At 39.7% G+C, this 22287-nt stretch overlaps 4 protein-coding genes across 4 annotated transcripts in view; all 4 read right to left on the reverse strand.

The window, feature by feature from the left end:
• Nucleotides 1–944: 944 nt before the first annotated feature.
• LOC117942499 (extracellular calcium-sensing receptor-like) lies at nt 945–5132 on the reverse strand. The gene is made up of 9 exons (XM_034867972.1): nt 4875–5132; nt 4267–4561; nt 4027–4113; nt 3533–3802; nt 3135–3341; nt 2768–3043; nt 2163–2387; nt 1939–2062; nt 945–1859 (listed from the first exon to the last, which is right to left on the reverse strand). Exons 1-9 carry the CDS (start codon nt 5111–5113, stop codon nt 946–948), a joined length of 2637 nt encoding a protein of 878 aa, XP_034723863.1. The 5' UTR covers nt 5114–5132; the 3' UTR covers nt 945.
• A 2323-nt stretch (nt 5133–7455) lies between these two features.
• Nucleotides 7456–11801, reverse strand: LOC117941966 (extracellular calcium-sensing receptor-like). Its single transcript, XM_034867236.1, has 9 exons — nt 11677–11801; nt 10898–11192; nt 10657–10743; nt 9924–10193; nt 9555–9761; nt 9206–9481; nt 8666–8890; nt 8442–8565; nt 7456–8366 (listed from the first exon to the last, which is right to left on the reverse strand). Exons 1-9 carry the CDS (start codon nt 11784–11786, stop codon nt 7456–7458), a joined length of 2505 nt encoding a protein of 834 aa, XP_034723127.1. The 5' UTR covers nt 11787–11801.
• A 2329-nt stretch (nt 11802–14130) lies between these two features.
• On the reverse strand, nt 14131–18448 carry LOC117941913 (extracellular calcium-sensing receptor-like). The gene is made up of 9 exons (XM_034867137.1): nt 18324–18448; nt 17935–18229; nt 17697–17783; nt 17184–17453; nt 16452–16658; nt 16084–16359; nt 15480–15707; nt 15259–15382; nt 14131–15045 (listed from the first exon to the last, which is right to left on the reverse strand). The coding sequence occupies exons 1-9, from the start codon at nt 18431–18433 to the stop codon at nt 14132–14134; spliced, it is 2511 nt and encodes an 836-aa protein (XP_034723028.1). The 5' UTR covers nt 18434–18448; the 3' UTR covers nt 14131.
• Nucleotides 18449–21683: 3235 nt separating this feature from the next.
• The window catches only part of LOC117942300 (extracellular calcium-sensing receptor-like), a 4109-nt gene continuing 3505 nt past the window's right edge, over nt 21684–22287 (reverse strand). Inside the window, exon 9 of the mRNA XM_034867705.1 lies at nt 21684–22282. Coding sequence (XP_034723596.1) covers nt 21684–22282 — 599 coding nt within the window. The remainder of the gene's footprint in view (nt 22283–22287) is intronic.

Here is a 22287-nt window from a genome sequence, read left to right on the forward strand (position 1 = left end):
CCGGGGGCTTGTGAGTATCCCCACACCCGCCCGGCGCCTCACACCCTGGGCAACTCCGGAGTAGGACAGAGTCCAACCTCTATCCAGGAGTTTGGTTCCAGAACCGAGACTGTGCGTAGAGGTAAGCCCCACCAGATCTAACTAGTAGCGCTCCACCTCCCGCACAAGTTCCGGCTCCTTCCCCCACAGAGAGGTGACGTTCCACGTTCCCAGAGCCAACGTCTGCCGCCCGGGTCTCGTCCGTCGAGGCCCTGACCTTTGCCGCCACCCATATGGCAGCGCACCCGACCCCAGCGTTTCCTCCCACAGGTGGTGAGCCCATGGGATGGAGATAGGGGTTCCACGTAGCTTCTTCGGGCTGTGCCCGACCGGGCTCCGTGGCAAACCCGGCCACCAGGCGCTCGCTGACGAGCCCGCCGTCTGGGCCTGGCTCCAGGCGGGGGCCCCGGGCCTCCTCCGGGCAGGGTCACTCCCTCTCTACCTCGGTCTTTCATGGGGTCTTTGAACCATTCTTTGTCTGGCCCCTCACCTGAGACCACCTTGCCATGGGAGACACTACCAGGAGCACACAGCTCCAGACAACACAGCCCTCAGGTTCGTAGGGACACACAAACCTCTCCACCACTATAAGGTGATGGTTCCCCGGAGAGGGGAACCTCTCTGTGAATTTTGATTCACATGTTAATATTCACATGTGAAAGATTGCATTTTATGTTTTTTTGGAAAGGTAAGGATGACCTTTTGGAACCATGCATAGCCACAAAGAAGGGATGTGATGAAAATGAAGTTCACAAAGAGCGGAGGAAGGAAAAGCTTATATTGTGTTACTTCATTTCTCAAAACTTAAATGATAAGACTAATTTTCATTAACATCTTTTTTCATTTATTGAAAACAAAATACAGAGTGGATCAGATAAATTGAGACATTCAATTTGAGTGCTGGTTTCATGAATTGGTGGTTTCTCTGCCCATGATAGCTTTCTTTGTGTTTCTTTCTGGTTTCAGCAGGATTATGTAACACTTGGGTCCAAACAGTGCAACCAAGAGGCCAAAACTGGAGGCCAGGATGGCAAAGACCTCAACTGCATCTGCATATTTGCCTGGAGAGTTGACATAGGCCGGGACAAAAGCCACCCACACAGCACAGAAGATCAGCATGCTGAAAGTGATCAGCTTGGCCTCATTGAAGTTGTCTGGAAGATTCCTCGCCAGAAATGCTAACAGGAAGCTAACAATAGCCAGTAAGCCAATATAGCCAAGTAAAACTGCAAAACCAACTGTAGACCCAACTACACACTCATAAAATATCCTGTCATTGTAGTATTGAGTGTTTTTATGAGGAGCCGGGGAGGCAGAGACAATCCAAGAGGTGCAGATTGCTGCCTGAATGCAGGTAAGAGCTAAAACCGATCCTCTCTGCTGCACAGCACCAAACCACTTGAGACTGGCTCCTCCTCCTGGCTTCGATGCCTTGAACACTGCCAGAACCACCATTGTTTTTACCAGGATGCATGAGACACAAAGCACAAAGCTGATCCCAAATGCTGCATGTCTAAGTTGACATGTCCAGAGACTTGGACGTCCCATAAACAGCAGTGAACACAGGAAACATAGCTTAAGTGACACCAAAAGCATGAAACTCAGTTCTGAATTGTTGGCTCGTACCATGGGTGTACTGCGATGATAGGTGAAGATTACCAGGACAACAGCACAGATAATTGTACCAAGCAACGAGGTGGTTGTCAAAAAGATACCAAGAGGCTCATAGTAGGAGAGAAACTCGGTTTTCTTAGGAACACAGTGGTCACGCTGTGGGCTGGACCAGAAATCCTCTGGACAACTGGTGCACTCCATGGAGTCTGACAAAAAATTGGAAGATGGTGAGATACATCTTAATTTTATGTCTCCAAGGGACAATGTTTAAACATGAATACCTACCAGTCTTATTGCTGATCTTTCCCTCAGAACACGGGAGGCAATCAAAACAGCACACAGGCTCCCCCTTCCTTCTGGCCATGCGGGTACCTAGAGGACAGCTCTCGCTGCACACTGACTTTGGTGGCTATAATGAAAAAAACATATATATTTTATTTTACACCACTTCCCACTGCTAAATGACTTATTGTTACAAAAAAGGATTCAGAAGTAAAATCAGAAGAAACCTGTTTGGATTCAAAGTTCCAGAAGATTTTGTCTTCATCAAGTGTAAGTTCTTCACCTTTGAATGACTCTTTAACTGCACCCACATTCTGCACTTCAGTTCTTCCATCAGGGAGCCACAGCCAGTTCATGACATCATATATTGGTAAGGCATCACCATTTTCATCAAAGGACACTTGATCACCAAATGGAGTGGTAAAGTTGACTTTTTCCAAGTAATACACAAGCTATACATATCAGATTAAGAGAAAGAGGAACCCCAATAAATATTATCTGTGACCATGGTGAACACAGTGGCACCTAACATTCATTAAACAAACTGCATACTACACTTAATGTATGAAATTGTGAAAATATTAACAATTCCAACAAAGCATCAATTTTAAAAGTAAATACTTTGACAATACTGTCTAGCCAGTGACAAAACATCCTCCCCAAACTGATAATACTATTCACTTCTGAACCATCCTTTAAGCTATATATTGTTCACTTTAAGAATATTAATCACATAGCTTTAAATTCCTATATCCTAAATGCTATTCTGCAATAAGTACTAAATAATATGATATAGTCACATAAACAGGGTGAGTGTGAACTGATATCACACCTGCCATGGCTCCAGTCTTTGCAAATTGCCACAGCTGTGTCCGCTGAAAGGCCCTCTCCCTTGCACACACCGCAGCATGGCATCGATGGCATACGCCAGCGCATACACAGCCTTGTACACATTATACTCTGACCTGAGGTTCGAAATGTCCAACAACTCAGTCTTCACATTCTCTAGAACTTCATTTCCAGTGCATAGTGCTCCCCCAGCTTCCACCCAACCTGTTGGAGGTGGTGCAAATCTACACTGAAAGGTGTTCTCCCAAAATTGATTTATCTGAAATGTATTTAAATGGTGTGTTATAAATAATGACAATGTATTGTATTATTCTCAAAGATAACAGATCAGATTGCAAGGTTTATCTCACAATGCTATTTCCATGGCTGTTGTTGTGTTGTAGGTCAGGACGTATTTGTAACAGGAAGTCCCTTAACCCTGGTATTTCTCCACGGCGGATGGCAATGCCCAGCGTGCCACCCAGGTATGGCATTAGGTGGGGGGTCTGCAGCACAGCAGCTGCTGTCCAGGCTTCACTGGCCATCCACTGCAGGCCTCTCACATTCTGCCTCACCACCTGTGCATTGCGTTATAAAAACTGTAATTTTTTTAAAGCAAAATGTAAATTTATATATAAATTCATACTGTCATGAGGAGTAATTATTCAACTAAATCTATTTGTTACAAGACACAATTAATTTAAATCTTTTAGTTTGGCAAGTAAAACAATAAGTTGTATGATTGTATGAAATCCTAATGAAGCCCAACCTCTTCCATGAGGTTAATCATGTGGCTCTCATGCGCAAACACAATGACCACACGAGCTGTAGATTTCCTCATTATATCCACAATCCTCCTTAGTTCAGCTTGGTCATTGCCCCAGGGCAAAATCTCTACGTAGGCAAGACAGCCTCCACCAGTCTGAACCAGGTCAGATTGGAAGGATTGGGCAGCGTGGAGTCCATAGTCATCATCACTGACCAGCAGACCTGCCCAAGTCCAGCCAAAGAGAATAAGAATCTGAATCATAGCACGCACCTGAGTAAATACAGAGTAAAGGAATTAGTGCCGGAACATGCTAAAATGGTTCCACAGTCAACCATATTTAATTATTGCATTTCAGCTTCGTTAGCTGAGAATAAACAGCTCAAACAACACAGAATATGAAAGGTTTTGCTATTTTTTCATTAGAATAACCTATGTTCTTTCTAGGGAATGTTTGAGTTCACATGCTTCTTTATGTTTTTCTGATTAACGGTCACCTGAAAAGCATCACTTGGAATGGTCCTAAAGAAGGATGGAAACTTTTGCCGGTCACTCAGACACGAACATGTGGCAAAATAACTCACCTGTGAAAGACACAGACTGCACATCCTAAACACATTCAAAGCCTTTAATCAGCTTTTTCAAATGGTTAAGATTGATTAGTTCATGTTTGCAAGTAACATTACGTTTTTAAAATAAATCAACATGATGTAAAAGAATGATGACAGAAAACTTACCAGAGGTACTCTGTATAAACCATACACAGTGGAGATGGCAATAGAACTTGTAGAGGCAGAATCACCCACAATCCCTAGGACTGGAAGGGTTCCTACACATGTTTCATCTACTACAACCTTCTTCTCTTGACCACTGGCTAATGACAACGCTGCACGTAATCCAATTCCTAGTTCGAGGCAGTTATCATAAAGACTGTATCCAAGAGTCACATTAGGTAGCAGGTTGGAGTTTCTGTTGATCTCATCAATAACAAAGGCCATGGTCTGGGCCTGCCTGAATCCTAGAACATCAAAACTAACACAAAAATACCTTTGTTAGAAAATACAACATATTACAGTAACTGTGCTGACATGTACTGTACTGTATATGTTGCATAATTACAGATTTTGCAAACAATTAAGCCAGTTGAATAGCAACAATTATTACAATAGTCTTTTGCATTTAAAGATAAAGGAATCAAGGTTTCTGAAAAAATAATATGTCTAAAATGGCAAAAAATGCCCATTGTAATTCTTTCGGAGTAATATCCTATCATATTAAATACAGTGCACTAATGGGATAGATTTCCCCTAGTTTCTACTTTTTGCTGTTTCCCTGACATACTCACCCATTGCAGGTAGGCTGCTGTGGCTCTGAGATAAAAGATTGGTCAGGAAAGACAGAGAAGAAGTGGATCTGAAACACCCCACCCAGAACCACATTGCCAGCCTTGTGCATCCCATTTAGGTGAAACTGTCCCTGTAACTGGCAAGAGGTGGAATAAAGAGGAGTGGGCACAGCAGAAGAAAAGTAGGAATACAACAACATGAAGTACACCAGCAAGTTGACATAAAAAAATGCCCACATGACTTTCCTGCTGCTTACCCTCTTTCTGAGCCAGTGTCAACCCCTTTTATTGACTTACGGTTTTGTTTAATCTTGTACACCACCTATCAGCGCATACAAACAGGCAGGGGCAGGGTTGAAATGCATTTAATTTGAGAATGATTTGGGGATTTCATTTGTGCATGTTTAATAAAATCTCACCAAGGCTATTTCAGCAGCCTTTCCAACCCAAATTAAAGTTGGTGATGGCCAATATGATTGATGTCCATAGAAATTTGCACAACAGTCATAATCTATTATGAGTTTATTTTTTTTAAATTTTATATTAAATAGACTTTGATATGTTCTGTATATTGTTGTCAATAAAATAAATTGTTTCACCTTCCAGTACATCAACATGACTTGTTGTAAAATTAAGTTTTCTTCCATAGTGCTCAGCAGTTTAATACCAATATAATAATAATGTATGTGTTAGAAGAGCAACTTTATAGTATAGCGTATAATTCCAAATTTGTGAGGGCCAATCCCATACCAAATCAAAGTCACCAAATGCTTAAATCAGTCCCGTGTATGTCCATTAGATGGCAGAAGTCTACCAATACATAATCTTTTTTTTTTTTCTTTTTTTTTTTAAGGATTGCAAGTATCATAAATCATTTCACACAATCCACAAGGCAAATGGGAGTTGAAATGTTTCATTTTCAAACCTGTCTTTATACACACAGTACATACATGCAAATGTGTTTCCCATTGCATTTTTCCAGAATTGGCCACTTTATTTCTGGGATTACAGACAGGAACCTGTAATGGTTCTTTAATTATTTATTTACCTAAAACATTAATAGTGAGTTTATGGACATAACTTTCCAGGTAGGTCAGGATGACCTTACTCGGCTCTATTCTTCTTTAGCTAGATATGGAAGAATATTGCATCCATTAAAACATTTGCATTGTCAGACACAAACCAAAAATTAACCTGTTGGCAATTGAGAAAATCCAGACATATCAGGACAGAAAATGAAAGTATAGTACAATTGAATTTTTTGATCTTGTTCCTTTATTAAAGATGAGCTATCTCATAGTAAGTTAGTTAATAGACAGTTAATAGTTAGTCCACAATTACTTTATGGTTAAAAGTTAATTAAAAGTTAATAGCTAGTTAGTAGTTAGTTTGTCATCTGTTAGTTAATAGCGGGCTCATAGTTAGTTATTAGTCAGTTAGTTAAAAGTTTGTTAAAAGTAAGATAATAGTTAAAAGTTAAATATTTCAAACACAGTTTAAAACTACTCAATAGCTAGCTAGTTAGATAAAATGTAGGGTTAAAAGTTACAAGGTAATAGCTTTTAGCTGTAGCCGGTTTTATCAGACTATCGCTGCTCCGGGTTACAAAGAAAACCCACACACTGTTCACCTAAACACACTGCCCGCACTGCCATGACACAGATATGTGTGGAAATCAGCTAAATATATCTTTAATAGTTCATAGTTAGATAACGGTTAGTTAAAAGTTATTCAACACTTCAAAAATGTGTTGTTTATTTTTATGTGTTTTTTAGATAGACATTACATTACATTATACATAAACATTTCAAATGTGAAATGTTTCATTTCACATGTGAAATTAAGCTTTTCACAAGTGAGAGATTACATTCCACACATTTTTTTTGTAAGGGTATGAATATACTTGCATTGCCAGACCACTGTGCTGCAAAGGAAGGTCTGGTGAGCATTCTGGGAAGGGAGAAAAACCTACGCTGTGTTGCCATTTCTATAAACCAATCACAATCGTCTTGGGTGGTACTAGGCGCCGTACAGATCAAGGGTGCCTCTGCAAAATAGCCTTGGGAAGGAACTTGTTTTGGTGGAATGTGTGTACGTTCAAAGGTTATTTTAGTCGTGCAACAGAAAACTCAGATTGGACAGATAGTCTAGCAAGCTGTCTGGATTTACCCTGCAGAGATCTGAGGAGCAGTTAACCATAGTTTCATAAATCAACCAGAGTTTAAAATGCCACCATAAAGAAAGTGGAAAGTAACCAAAATGCAAGACATCATGCACAATTTCCGGCGGCACTCAAACGATCCCAAAAGGGGTACGCCATGGATATTGACAAGGGCATGATCTGGACCACTCATGCCCCAAAGAAGGGATTTGATTGCAATGGGGTTCACGGCAGGCAAAGGAAAAATTAACATAATGTAACATTTTTATCTTTGAAATACTAGTGAATTATAAAAAAAAGAGATCAGACAAGAACACATTTTTTGTCAACATTTTTATTTCTTCTTCTTTTGTTTGTTGAATGCAAAATAAAGAGTGGATCACATTAAGTGATGCATTTACTTTGAGTTCTGTTTTTTTATCACTTAGTGGTTCCTCTGCCCATGATGGCTTTCTTTGTGTTTCTTTCTGGTTTCAGCAGGATTGTGTAACATTTGGGACCAAACAGTGCCAACAAGAGGCCAAAACTGGAGGCCAGGATGGCAAAGACCTCCACAGCATCTGCATATTTGCCTGGAGAGTTAATGTAAGCAGGGACGAAGGCCACCCACACAGCACAGAAGATCAGCATGCTGAAAGTGATCAGCTTGGCCTCATTGAAGTTATCTGGAAGATTCCTCGCCAGAAATGCTAACAGGAAGCTAACGATAGCCAGTAAGCCAATATAGCCCATTAACACTGCAAAACAAACTCTGGACCCAACTACACACTCAGAAACTATCTTATCATTGTGGTATTGAGTGTTTTTATGAGGAGCTGGTGAGGCACAGACAAGCCAAGCGGTGCAGATTACTGCCTGAATGCAGGTAAGAGCTAAAACAGTTCCTCTCTGCTGCACAGCACCAAACCACTTGAGCCTGGCTCCTCCTCCTGGCTTGGAGGCATTGAACACTGCCAGAACCACCATTGTTTTTACCAGGATGCATGAGACACAAAGTACAAAGCTGATACCAAATGCTGCATGTCTCAGTTGACATGTCCAGAGACTTGGACGTCCCATAAACAGCAGTGAACACAGGAAACACAGTTTAAGTGACACCAAGAGCATGAAACTCAGTTCTGAATTGTTGGCGCGTACCATGGGTGTACTGCGATGATAAATGAAGATTACCAGGACAACAGCACAGATAAATGTACCCAGCAACGAGGCTGATGCCAAGCAGATACCCAGAGGCTCTTGATAGGAGAGGAACTCGGTTTTCTTTGGAACACAGTGATCACGTTGAGGGCTGGACCAGAAATCCTCTGGACAACTGTTGCACTCCATGGAGTCTGACAGAAAAGGGAAGGAGAGATACATATTAATTTTACATCTCCAAAATACAATGTCTCAATCTGAATACCTACCAGTCTTATTGCTGATCTTTCCCTCAGAACACGGGATGCAGTCAAAACAGCACACAGGCTCCCCCTTCTTTCTGGCCGTGCGGGTACCTGGAGGACAGCTCTCGCTGCACACTGACTTTGGTGGCTATACGGAAAAAGATAAATCTGTTAACCTATATCATTAAACACCGCTGAGATCTACAGTCCAAATAAAAACATATAAATGCCAGTAAAGAAAAAATTACTTCTGTGGATTCAAAGCTCCAGAAGATTTTGTCTTCATCAAGTGTGATTTCTTCACCTGTGAATGACTCTTTAACTTCACCCACATTCTGCACTTTAATTCTTCCGTCAGGGAGCCAAAGCCAGTTCATGACATCATATATTGGTAAGACATCACCATTCTCATCAAATGTTACTTGATCACCAAATGGAGTGGTGAAGTTCACGTGTTGCACATAATGCACAAGCTGAAGAAAAAAACTGAGCATTATCCTAATATTCAAAGAATTTGCAACACAATCTCAACAATTTAATTTTCTAAATACTATCTGTTAATTTTTAACTTTATCCCACATCACTGGCATAAAATAATGGGAGTGTGTTTTCTCCTATGTCTGACATAAAATATTATACTTTGAAAAGAGAGAATACACAGCTTACCAATGTAATGATTGCATACTTTTTTTCCTAATATTCTATACTCACAAACCTACATTAAGTACCTCAAGGTGTAGCAGCTGTTTTCAAAAGATAAACAGGTGGAGTGTAAACTGATTTCACACCTGCCATGGCTCCAATCTTTGCAAAGTAGCACAGCTGTGCCCAATGAAAGGCCCTCTCCCTGGCACACAGCGCAGCATGTCATCGAGGGCATACGCCAGGGCATAGACAGCTTTGTAAACATTGTACTCAGGCCTGAGGTTAGATAGATCTAAAAACTCAGTCTCCACATGTTCAATATCTTCCTGTCCAGTGCACAGTTCTCCCCCAGTTTTAACCCAACCTGCTGGAAGTGGCGCAAATCTACACTGAAATGTGTCTTCCCAAAACTGTCTCACCTGAAATGTAAACAAATTACAATATATTACTCTTGTAATTTTAGAACAATTTTAAGTAAGATTAAACTCATACCATGTTATTTCCATAGATGTTGTTGTCATGTTGGTCAGGACGTATTTGTAAAAGGAAGTCCCTGAGCCCTGGTATTTCTCCTTTACGTATAGCAATGCCCAGTGTGCTGCTCAAGTATGGCATTAGATGGGGGGTCTGGAGTACGGAAGCAGTTGTCCAGGTTTCACTTGCCATCCACTGGCGGCCAGTCACATTCTGCCTCGCCACCTGTGAATTGCATTTTGTGAAAATATAATATGTCATTTAATTAATAAACGTATATATTACTTCTGTTAAAAAATACAGTGCAGTTTGTAGCAAGTAGTATTTTTTCTACAGCAATATGAGAACACTCAGCACAAATGTAATAAATGTAAAATTGATCTGAACCTCTTCCATTAGTTGAATCATGTGGATCTCGTGAGCAAACACTATGATTACACGAGCTGTTGATGTCTTTATTAAATGTACAATCTTCATGAGTTCATTCGGGTCACTGTCCCAGGGCAAAACCTCTGAGTAGGCCAGACAACCTTCACCAGACTGAACCAGGTCAGATTGGAAGGATCGGGCAACATTACGTCCATAGTCATCATCACTGACCAGAAGGCCGACCCAAGACCAGCCAAAGTGTTTTAGAATCTGAATCATAGCACGCACCTGAATGGATATATGGAATGAGACGGAATGAGATAAGATGCTCATACTATGCTCATTTTTAGGTTTATAATTATATTTAGAGGTTATATCAGAATAGGTTCACATAGTTTAATTTTCAAAAAACATCATATTTTTGTTGTACTGCAAAATGCTGGAGCTCCTCCTTTCCCCCCTCTGTGTTAAGATCTCCGTTTTAGCTTCTGAGTGAGGCATCTCACTTCTATTTCATCTTTGTTGGGAGTCGCACATGCACAGTACCTAGGTCAGCACTACAAGCCAGCCAGAAGCAGAGTATGAGTACTACAGAGTATGCTAGCAGTTGGGCAAGCAACAATACAATACAATACACCATTCAAATTACAAAGTATTACATGAAGAATAAAGTGCAGACAGGTAAACTAAAAGCCTATTTAAAAAGCTTTTAAAACAGTTTTTGCACTTCTTAATCTTGCTGGAGTTTCACCTGGAAAGCATCACTTGGGATTGTTCTAAAGAATGATGGAAACCGTTTCCGATCACTCAGACAGGAACATGTCGCAAAATAACTTACCTGTAAAGAAATATACGGATTAACTCAAGTTACCCATCTCTTAAAGACCCAGTCTACATTTTTCATATATCAACAATGTGTCACTTTAAAAAAAATACATACATTTAATTACAGTATAAATACAACAACACAAATGACACAAAAGGGAACTTACAATGGGCATTCTGTATAAACCTAGCACATTGGAGATGGCAATAGAAAATGTTGAATAGTGGTCACCCACAATCCCAAGGACTGGAGGGCTCCCTGAACAGTTTTCCTCAAGCAGAAACTGCTCCTCTCGACCACTTGCCAATGATAATGCACCTCTGAATCCAACAACAAGTGCCCCACAGTTATCGTAAAGACTGTATCCCAGAGTCACATTAGGTAGCAGAGTGGAGTTCTTGTTTATCTCATCTACAGCAAAGGCCATTGTCATGGCATGCCTGAACCCTAGAATGTCAAAACTAACACACAAAATGTCATTGTTAATCACTTAAAGAGTAACATGTCACTCTGCAAAGTTGGTATGTGTATATATATATGTATGTACTGTATATATACATATGTATATATATATATATATATATATATACATATATACATATATACATATATATATATATATATATATATATATATATATATATATATATATATATATATATATATATATATATATATATATATATATATATATATATATATATATATATATATATATATATATATATATATATACCTAGATATAAATCTAAATCTGTGGTAATAACATATTACACTGTTGTAATAATTTGCTTTTTACAGATGCATCTTGACGTTTCAAAAGTATCACTAAAACTGTCATACAAATGTGTATTTCTCACCACTTACCATTAATACACAAAGCAGATTGAACAGAGTGTAGTTTGCACAGACCCATGATGTCTGCTGCATTTGTATGAAACTTACCCTTTGCATCTGGGCTGTTCTGGGTCGGAGATAAATGTCCGCTCAGGGACAACCGAGGTATAGTGGACTTCAAACAGCCCACCAAGAACCACATTGCCAGGCTTGTGCATTTCATTAAGCTGAAACTTTCTTTGTAATTTACAGGATAAAGGAAGACAGGATGAGAAAGAAAACAAAACAAGGTAGACATACAGGAGCATATGTGTTTCAAGAAATGCCCCCATAACTGCCCTCTTCCTTTCACACCCGTTTCTATGCTTCATAAAAGTGTTCTTCATTTTATATGCAGGACTATTTGGTCTCCTTTGCATGCTTTACGTCATTGTTTAATCTTTAGCACCACCCATCAGGGCTATATGGGCACGACACAGCACACATCAACTTCATTATGTCAATGCAACATGTTAATCTCAAATGATCAGCAAGTGTTTCAGCAAATGTTCAATGCTTGCCTTTTGTTTTTCTTTTATTATTAAAATAAAAGACCATCTTGCTTAATATTTAAATACATTTTGCAAATACACATCCCATGATTTTATACAGTCAGTACAACTGAAAAATGTCAAGTCTATGTCTTTGTGTTGTAGTTTGACAATGCCTTTTTGTATTGCTTTAAGCTATAGTGTGTAGTTTCTGTCTCCCCCCAGAGGAATTCTAAGTAATGACAACAACACTGTTCTTGCATCCACTTGATGCAAGCCCTCACCCTTCCATATTAAGGATCATGCTGTATTTAACCATGGTTAAAGACAGGATTGGTGTTCTTCTGACACTATATCTGGGACACCCGGATGTAGCTCCTCCCATCTTCTGCAGCTTTTACACATGTTGTGGAAATTCATCTTGTTCTCTTTAAAGGATCAGAGGGTGGGATGAACTAAATTCTGTAATATGTGCGCACGGTAGAAGACCTGGAAATGTTCTTCCCCCTTTCTTTAGAGTAGCTCCTCTTATTTACAATCCAGTATTTTCAAGTCATCAAAAGCACAACTGTCGCTGTCCACAGGAAAGGAGATTTTTGAGTCTTGCATTTTACAACATACAGTACATTTCCTGAGCTCTTTCCATGAAATCACACTTCATGTTAATGTGTTCCACACCTCCCTTTGATGTGTAGAAGAAATGCCCCTGGTTTTGTTTCTCACCATTATTGAGGAAAACATGGTCCTTTGATAAAATGACAATTTGATCTACTGTCTCTCAGCTAAAATCCGTCAGACCTCATCAAACTCAATTATGTAATTAGCTTAAATCTACAATGTTTCTTTCCCACACTTCTGCCATATACAAAGCATCATCATCCTATCTTTTCTGGCTTGGTATGGGGGATTCTTAGAGACCAACAACGCTAAACTGTGAAGGGTGATCACCCAGGGGTCTTAATGCTTAATATGCAACAAAAAACACTAACATTTCAAGAAAAGCAACTTAACTTTAAGCACCATTTTCAAACCACACACCCACAATTAAATGACACTTAACAAAATCCAAAGCAGGATGCAGGGTGGTGCATGTTGTAAATTTCATTGTTTCTAAAGCAAAAAACATGGACAGTTCCAGCAGTCAACTGGAGACTATGAGACAAAGTAAAACAATTTAGCAATACACAGTGAGATGGTCGTCCCACAGAAAAGTGCTGAAACGGGTCCTGGGCCTCCTGTCCACGATTTGCACTTTCCAGACAGCAAGGGAAAACATGATCGAGAGTTTGGAGACCCACACTGGATCTGTTCCAGATAAATCTGCCCCGTAAATACCTACAAATAATTCATTAATATCCCAAAACTCAGGGCTGTCACCACAAATGACACCAGGTAGGGTTTTAAAGTGTCTGCCCGATAAAAGGATGTTTTTCCTTTGTCACACCAAATGCATGCTCTTGGTGGAATTGTAAATTTAGTGAGTGTGGATTAGTAAATTTTGTGAGTGTGGATTAGTCCTACTCTTATTGTATAGTGTGCCAAGATAATTTTTTGTTATGACTTAAAACTATAATTCTAATTTAATTTAATTGAATAAATAATGGGAACCAAAACTCACAAAATCACAGTGTATGCAGATGATATTTAGCTTGAAGCATTGTTTTTGTTGATGGCTGCTGCTGTTGCTTACTTTGAGAAAAGCAGCTTCCCAAAGTTTAAAATATCCTTTTTGTGTTACCTACTACAACAACTACAACAGTCACATAAAAAGTAGTTTGTTTTAATCTCTGAATCTTTTTTCAGTTGGAAACTGAGGCAAAGCCTATCAAAGTCCTTCAAATGCTAGGGAACAAGAAGAAGCAAAACAGGGCAATAATGAATAATCTGTGTCACACAAAACATACTTTATTGCTTCTAGTTTCCTCTAAATGTATTATTGGTGTTATACATTGGCCATATCAAGGGCAAATCCCTACTGAGGCAAAATTCATACTGGTTCAGAGTAGTTAATAATTTATCAATAACTGCTACTTTTATGACTTGGTGGTGCCTCGACCCATGATAGCTTTTTTTGTGTTCCTCTCTGGTCTCAGCAGTAGTATGTAACATTTGGGTCCAAACAGTGCCACCAAAAGGCCAAAACTGGAGGCCAGGATGGCAAATACCTCCACTGCATCTGCATATTTTCCTGGAGAGTTGACATAGGCCGGGACAAAGGCCACCCACACAGCACAGAAGATCAGCATGCTAAAAGTGATTAGTTTGGCCTCATTGAAGTTGTCTGGAAGATTCCTCGCCAGGAAAGCTAAGAGGAAGCTAAGGATAGCCAGTAACCCAATATAGCCCATTAACATTGCAAAACCAACTGTGGATCCAATTACACACTCATAAACTATCAGGTCATTGTGGTATTGAGTGTTTTTATAAGGAGCTGGTGAGGCAGAGACAAGCCAAGCGGTGCAGATTGCTGCCTGAATAGAAGTAAGAACCAGAACTGTCCCTCTCTGCTGCAAAACACCAAACCACTTGAGACTGTCTCCACCTCCTGGCTTGGAGGCCTTAAACACAGCCAGAACCACCATGGTTTTTACCAGGATGCATGAGACACAAAGCACAAAGCTGATACCAAATGCTGCATGTCTCAGCTGGCATGTCCACAGTTTGGGACGGCCGATAAACAGCAGGGAACACAGGAAACATAGCTTGAGTGACACCAAAAGCAGGAAACTCAGTTCTGAATTGTTGGCGCGTACCATGGGTGTACTGCGATGATAGGTGAAGATGCAGAGGACAACAGCACAGATTAATGTGCCCAGCAATGATGCTGTGGTCAAACAGATACCCAGAGGATCGTAGTAGGAGAGGAATTCCATCTTCTTAGGAACACAGTGGTCATGCTGGGGGCTGGACCAATAGTCCTCTGGACAACGAGTGCACTCCATAGAGTCTGAAGAAAAGGGGAAGATTACATTTTTTTCTGCTTTTGCCAAACATTTTCTCTATTTCAACTAGTTTGGCACACTGTTGCAGCATATAGGACATTAACCTGGGTTTCTTTAGTGCTTTCCCTCAATGCCAACTGGGCACCCTTAAAGGGATGCCTTCCTGAATGCAAATGAATACTCATTAACAAATCATACACTCTTAAATGACTACCAACCCGTTTCATTGCTGATCTTTCCCTCAGAACAAGGAATGCAGTCAAAACAGCACACAGGCATTCCCCTCTTCCTGGCCATACGGGTACCTGGGATGCAGCTCTCACTGCACACTGACCTGGGTGGCTAAAGGAAAAGAAGAGCGAAATCACTGTTCTACACAATTTGATGCTGGTATTGTATGTAAAAACTAAAGGAAAACACAACAATAAGGAGAATCAACCTCTTTGGATTCAAAGTTCCAGAAGATTGTGTCTTCATCAAGTGTGAGTTCTTCACCTTTGGAGGCCAACATTTTAACAACGCCAACACTCTGAACTTTAGTTTTTCCATCAGGGAGCCACAGCCAGTTCATGATATCATATATTGGTAAGGCATCCCCATTTTCATCAAATGATACTTGATCACCAAATGTTGTGGTGAACTTGACCTTTTCCAAATAATACACAAGCTACAAATCAGAGAGATAGATTTAATGACAGTGACAATGGCAATGTTCTTGATTGGATAAAGTGTGTAAATAAAGTGTATTGAACACATGAAAATAAACTTTCTAAATTTAATCTACTGTAAGTATTGAAGCACAATGCATTTTAGCAGGTTTTCTCTTTAATCAATACATAAAGACAGGTAATTAACATTGTCAAAAAAAAAAATGTTTTCCTCTCATTTAGAAAAAATCATTAAGGTTAACAGCTGGCATACTGATATTGATTTTACAAAATGTACTATATTCTGCTCTCACAAAAAGTGTGTTCAGTAAGTACCTCACGGTGTAGCAGCTGTTTTCAAAATATAAACAGGTGGAGTGTACACTGATATCACACCTGCCATGGCTCCAGTGTTTGCAAAGTAGCACAGCTGTGCCCGCTGAAAGGCCCTCTCCCTGGGACACAGCGCAGCATGTCATCGAGGGCGTACGCCAGGGCATAGACAGCCTTGTAAATATTGTACTCAGGCCTGAGATTAGAAACATCCAAATACTCAGTCCCCACATTTTCTAGATCTTCCTGTCCAGTGCATAGTCCTCCCCCAGCCTCCACCCAACCTGCTGGTAGTGGTGGAAATCTACACTGAAATGTGGATTCCCAAAACTGCTTCACCTAAAATGCATTAAGAAAACATATGTTAACAGAAAAATTATCAATATATAATTCTTGCAGTTCGTCATCAGATTTTAAGGTTATACTATCACCATGATATTATCATTGCTGTTGTTGAGGTGTTGGACATGATTAATCCTTAACAGGAAGTCCCTGAGTCCTGGTATTTTTCCACGACGGATAGCGATGCCCAGTGTGCCACGCAGGTATGGCATGAAGGCCGGTGTTTGGAGTCCGTCAAGTAATGTCCAAGCTTCACTGGCAATCCACTGAAGGGTTGTCACATTCTGCCTCACCACCTGTGCATTGCATAAAAATAACGTTTTCCAGATTTCTGTGAAATAATTACAGTCTATTTCACAATATTATTGAATTACAACCAAAACTACACAATTAATCTCTGGTAAAGATTCCTTTCATAAAAAAGTACAGATTAATTACAATAATTAATCAAGGTAGGTAGTAATTACATTGTTCAAAGCAAGAGCTGCTGATCCATGTTCACAAACAGCTGAGTTATAGTCATAGCATATATAATTAGTAAATGTACAGCATAAAATAGGTATATAGACGAACATAAATATCTGCACAAATGTTGCTGTATTTTGCAATGGGCAAGAATAGATACTTATACCCCTCCTAAATTCTTGAATGTCAATTCCAAATGATTCCCTGTCTTCTAATGCTAATTTTATTAAGTAAAAATACAGATAATGAACCACAGAATCAGGTGTAAACAGGTGAATTAACGATAACAGGGTAATAAAAAATGCTTTTGGAGTCATGCTGGCTTCATAAATATCAATGTATTTTCATTGCCCAACCTCTTCCATGAGTTGAATCATGTGGATCTGGTGTGCAAACACGATGACCACACGAGCTGTGGATTTCTTCATCACTTCCACAATCCTCTTTACTTCAGCTGGGTTCTCACCCCAGGGCAAAATCTCTGAGTAGGCCAGACAACCTCCACCGGACAGTGCCAGGTCAGATTGAAAGGACCGGGCAGCGTGGAGTCCATAGTCATCATCACTGACCAGCAGACCTACCCAAGTCCAGCCAAAGCGTTTTAGAATCTGAATCATTGCACGCACCTGAGTGAACACAAAATGGAGGGATAGGGTATGTTTCTTTAGTGGAAATGTACACCTACATGTCTCATGATGGAATTATAGTTAATTTATCCATTAGGCTTTTTCATCTATTTATATTCATTAATGCACAGGGCAAATATATTTTCTACACACAATATTTGTTTAATTGGCAAGGCATATATTCAAGTTTGCTTTACTTGTTGTGGCATGTAAGCAGGTCTTATTTTGCTAATAGTGTATTACCTGAAAAGCATCACTTGGAATCATTCTAAAGAAGGATGGGAACCTTTGCCTATCACTCAGGCAGGAACATGTGGCAAAATAACTCACCTATAATGAAACACACATAATGCACAATGGTTGTGCATGTTGTGCAGGTTAGTAGACACATTCAAACCATTTTACTCATTACAACAAATTTGTATTAATCCAGATACAGCATGTTAAAAGGACACAATTAAATAAATACAAAAACACTTACAATTGGCAGTTTAAATAAACCTAGAACATTGGAGATTGCAATAGAAAATGTTGAAAAGGGATCGCCCACAATCCCCAGGACTGGAGGGGCCCCTAAACAGTTCTTCTGAAGCAGAAACCGCTCTTCTTGATCACTCGCCATTGACATCGCAGCACTGAACCCAATAGCAAGTGTAGCACAGTTGTCATAAAGACTGTATCCCAGAGTCAGATTAGGTAGCAGAGTGGAGTTTTTGTTGATCTCATCAATAGCAAAGGCCATGGTCATGGCATGCCTAAACCCTGGAGGGTCAAAGCTAACACATAACAAATCACTATTAATCACTAAAACATAATACAATATTTATAATCATCCGTGCATCTTGTCTGCTACTTGTATGTGAGTCTTACCCTTGGCAGCTGGGCTGATTTGGCTGTGACGTATATGTCCGCTCAGGGAAGACAGAGGTATAGTGGACCTCAAACAGCCCACCCAGGACCACATCGCCAGGCTTGTGCATTGCATTGAGATTAAACTTTCTCCATAATTTACAAGATGAGGGAAGAGAGGAAGACATATTAGATGAAGAGATAAAAATCATGAAAAGGTATATACACAAGAGCAAATATGCGTTAAGAAAAGCTCCCATAACTACCCTCTTCCCTTCACACCTGTCTTCTTTGTACGAGGTTGCTTATTATTATATCGAGGGCTTTGTCATTCCCCTTTCATGCCTTACGTCACTGTTTAATCTTTAACAACACCCATCAGGGCAATGGGACAGGACACAACCCAAATCAACTTTATCATGTTAATACAACATGGTAAATATAATGTTAATACTAAGCAAAATCAGCAGGTGTTTCAAAAAAATATAAGCATTGGACCATATTATTTATGTATATATTTCTTTTTAAATTTCTTTAATTTATTATTATTATTTTATTATTTTATTATTTTTTCTGCATACCTTTCTCAATCATTTATTTGTAAAACATTTAGCGTTTTTTTCTTTTTACTTTGTAAGTCAATGGGGCAATGACTATGACCATGTTTTCACCATGAGTATTTGGTGGGATGGTGGCTTGCACCAGAGAGCACTGCAAATTCTCACACAGATTTGGTTCCCAGTGTGTGCAGGCCCTTTTCTTGTGGAGTTTGCAGACTTTCTTTGGCATACTATTTTACTTTTGTATGGCTTTTATGATATAATATACTGTGACCATTTTTGACAACCTGTACCCTGACTTCAACATTTATATACAAGGATTTTTTTCATCACTTTTTCCACAAACCATACTATGAATATTTTTTAACATACTATACTACGACTGTTTTTCCCACGTGAAATAATATGACTTTTTAATTACTATGACTTTTCTTCCACGAAATATACTATGACTTTTATGTCACTTCTTTTAACATATTATTCTTCGACTTCTTAATACCGTTTTTCAAAATACATACTAAACATACTATTTTTGGTGTACACAGTGGCTCAGGGCTTTGCACAGCTCCTACTAGAACCACCAAGTAAGCACTGCAGACTCCGACTCAGGTATGATTCCCAGTCCTTGCTGGCACTTTTTGTAGAGTTTCCATGTTCTTCCAGACTTTCTTTGACAAACTAGGATATTTCTTTTTTCAAATCCTATACTACTAGGACAGTGCCTGTGGAAAATGTGCCTGTTTGGAATGGGCGATTGCCTGTGGCACTTGTTATAGTTTGGTATTTTGTTTTATGTTTCGCTCTTTTGATTGTGTTTTTTGGTCTTGTATATGTTTTAGTCCTTGGTTAATCCCTTGTCTTGTCTCGTTGTGGTTTCTGTCTTATGGTCTCTTGTGAGTGTCTGTATGTTCTGTTTCCTGTTTAATTTTGTATTCTGGTTTTCTTTGCTGTCTTGTCTTTAGTTTTACTTCCTGTGTTTTCCTGCTCTTGTGGATACCCGATGTCTTCCACCTGTTTCCCAGCCCTTGTCACCTGCCTCTTGTTATCTCGTTACCCTCTCTATCTATCTATCTATCTATCTATCTATCTATCTATCTATCTATCTATCTATCTATCTATCTATCTATCTATCTATCTATCATCTATCTATTTATCTATCTATCTATCTATCTATCTATTTAGTTTCGTACAGCCTAATTGTTTAACACTTCAGCAGAGCTGTTCATACAGGTTTAGTGGTTATTTAACAGTGAAGTAAGGAAGTTAATTCGATAGGATATTTTTTGCAACACTTTTATTACTGTCGTAAGTTGGCAGTAGACTATGACTTTTTTTTGACACACTATACTATTGCTTTTTTATCACTTTTGTCGACATACTATGCTAAGACTTTTTTTGCTTTTCATGACATACTATACTATGACATTTTTCAACAAACTGTGCTATGGCTTGTTTATCACTTTTTTCCACATACTATACTATGGCTTTTTTCATAGAATTTTTTGATATGCTATACTATGGCTTCTTTATCACTTTAGTCAACATACTATACTATGGCTTTTCTCATTACTTTTTGTCAAAATACTATACATCCTGGCTCTGAACACCAAGAAAACCAAGTAGATTGTTATCGACTTCAGGAAGAACAGCACCGAACTAGGCCCTCTGTACATCAACGGCGAGTGTATGGAAAAGGGTCCGCACCTTCAGGTTTCTCGGCATCCTCATCTCCGCTGACATCTACTGGACAGACAACACCACAGCGGTCCTCAAGAAGGCCCAGCAGCGACTGAACGAACAACCTGGACCCCAACCTGCTTCTGACCTTCCACGGCTCTTCCATCGAGAGCCTACTGTATCACAGTATGGTAGGGCAGCTGCACCGTGGCAGACAGGGAGAGGCTGCAGGGGGTTGTAAGGTCAGCACATAAGATCATAGGCTGCCCTCTCCCCTCCCTGATGGACATTTACAGCTCCAGCTACCTCAGTAGAGCAGAACACATCACCACATCACCCGGCTCTGATCTGTTTGACCTGTTGCCCTCAGGAAGGCGCTGCAGGTGCATCACAGCACGGACTAACAGACTCAAGAACAGTTTCTGTTCTGCTTTTTAATGACTTTTTTTTGACATCCTATACTATGATTCATTTCAACATTTTTACCACTATGATATGAATATTATCAACTCATGTTTTGGGGTTAGCACACATCACATTTATTCCTGCGGGTAGGCACTGCCATCTGTTATTCTTTGGGCTATTCTCTGGGCTGCACATTTTTTGCGTTGATTTTTCATTTTGTTCCAGGCTTTGTTTAACATACTGTACTATGACTTTGTCATCATTTTTCTGTGACGGTTTAGTAGCATGTGATGACAAAGTGGCATAGTGGTTTGCACCACTCCAAATGGCACCGGTTAGTTTGCAGTGCAGACTCTGACCCAGGTTAAATTTTCAGCCCTCACAGGGCCTTTTCTGTGGCGTTTGCATGTTCTTCCGGAATTTCTTTAATGTACTATACTATCACTTTTTCAACATACTATATTATGACTCATTTATACTTAACCTTTATCAACCTTGTCTTTTTCCTTTTGTTACCTCTTAAAAAACTGCAGACAATCCATTAAAATATCTTAAATGTGCAGATAAATCATAAAAAAAAACACTTTATGGTTTCCAGTGTCCTCTCCAATTTATTCAACACGATAAAACAATCTTACTCATTTGTTACGCATTGGCCGTGTCAAGGGCTGATCACTTTGCATGGATGCAAATACATACTGGTTCAGACTGCTTGATCCTTTTAATGCAACTAAAACTATTATGACTTGGTGGTGCCTCGACCCATGATTGCTTTTTTTGTGTTCCTCTCTGGTCTGAAGACTATTATGTAACATTTGGGTCCAAACAGTGCCACCAAGAGGCCAAAACTGGAGGCCAAGATGGCAAATACCTCCACTGCATCTGCATATTTGCCTGGAGAGTTGACATAGGCCGGGACAAAGGCCACCCACACAGCACAGAAGATCAGCATGCTGAAAGTGATCAGCTTGGCCTCATTGAAGTTGTCTGGAAGATTCCTCGCCAGAAATGCTAACAGGAAGCTAACAATAGCCAGTAAGCCAATATAGCCAAGTAACACTGCAAACCCAACTGTGGACCCGACTATACATTCATAAACTATCTTGTCATTGTGGTATTTTGTGTTTTTATAAGGCGCTGGTGAAGAAGAGACAAGCCAGGCAGTGCAGATTGCTGCCTGAATAGAAGTAAGAACCACAACTGTCCCTCTCTGCTGCACAGCACCAAACCATTTCAGATTGGCTCCTCCTCCTGGCTGGGAGGCCTTGAACACAGCCAGAACCACCATGGTTTTTACCAGGATGCATGAGACACAAAGTACAAAGCTGATTCCAAATGCTGCA

Source organism: Etheostoma cragini, chromosome 3 (genome assembly GCF_013103735.1).
Source record: "Etheostoma cragini isolate CJK2018 chromosome 3, CSU_Ecrag_1.0, whole genome shotgun sequence".
NCBI classification, from domain to species: Eukaryota; Metazoa; Chordata; class Actinopteri; order Perciformes; family Percidae; genus Etheostoma; species Etheostoma cragini.

Coding starts and splice junctions, on each gene's coding strand:
- LOC117942499 (XM_034867972.1), bottom strand. CDS start 5,113: ATGTGGGCATTTTTTTATGTCAACTTGCTGGTGTACTTCATGTTGTTG. Junction 2,388..2,767: donor AAAGACTGGAGCCATGGCAG/GTGTGATATCAG, acceptor TGATATGTATAG/CTTGTGTATTACTTGGAAAA. Junction 1,860..1,938: donor AAAGATCAGCAATAAGACTG/GTAGGTATTCAT, acceptor ATTTTTTGTCAG/ACTCCATGGAGTGCACCAGT.
- LOC117941966 (XM_034867236.1), bottom strand. CDS start 11,786: ATGCACAAGCCTGGCAATGTGGTTCTTGGTGGGCTGTTTGAAGTCCAC. Junction 10,194..10,656: donor TCCCAAGTGATGCTTTCCAG/GTGAAACTCCAG, acceptor ATATCCATTCAG/GTGCGTGCTATGATTCAGAT. Junction 8,367..8,441: donor AAAGATCAGCAATAAGACTG/GTAGGTATTCAG, acceptor CTTTTCTGTCAG/ACTCCATGGAGTGCAACAGT.
- LOC117941913 (XM_034867137.1), bottom strand. CDS start 18,433: ATGCACAAGCCTGGCGATGTGGTCCTGGGTGGGCTGTTTGAGGTCCAC. Junction 18,230..18,323: donor AATCAGCCCAGCTGCCAAGG/GTAAGACTCACA, acceptor GTTATGTGTTAG/CTTTGACCCTCCAGGGTTTA. Junction 16,360..16,451: donor ACAGCAATGATAATATCATG/GTGATAGTATAA, acceptor AATGCATTTTAG/GTGAAGCAGTTTTGGGAATC.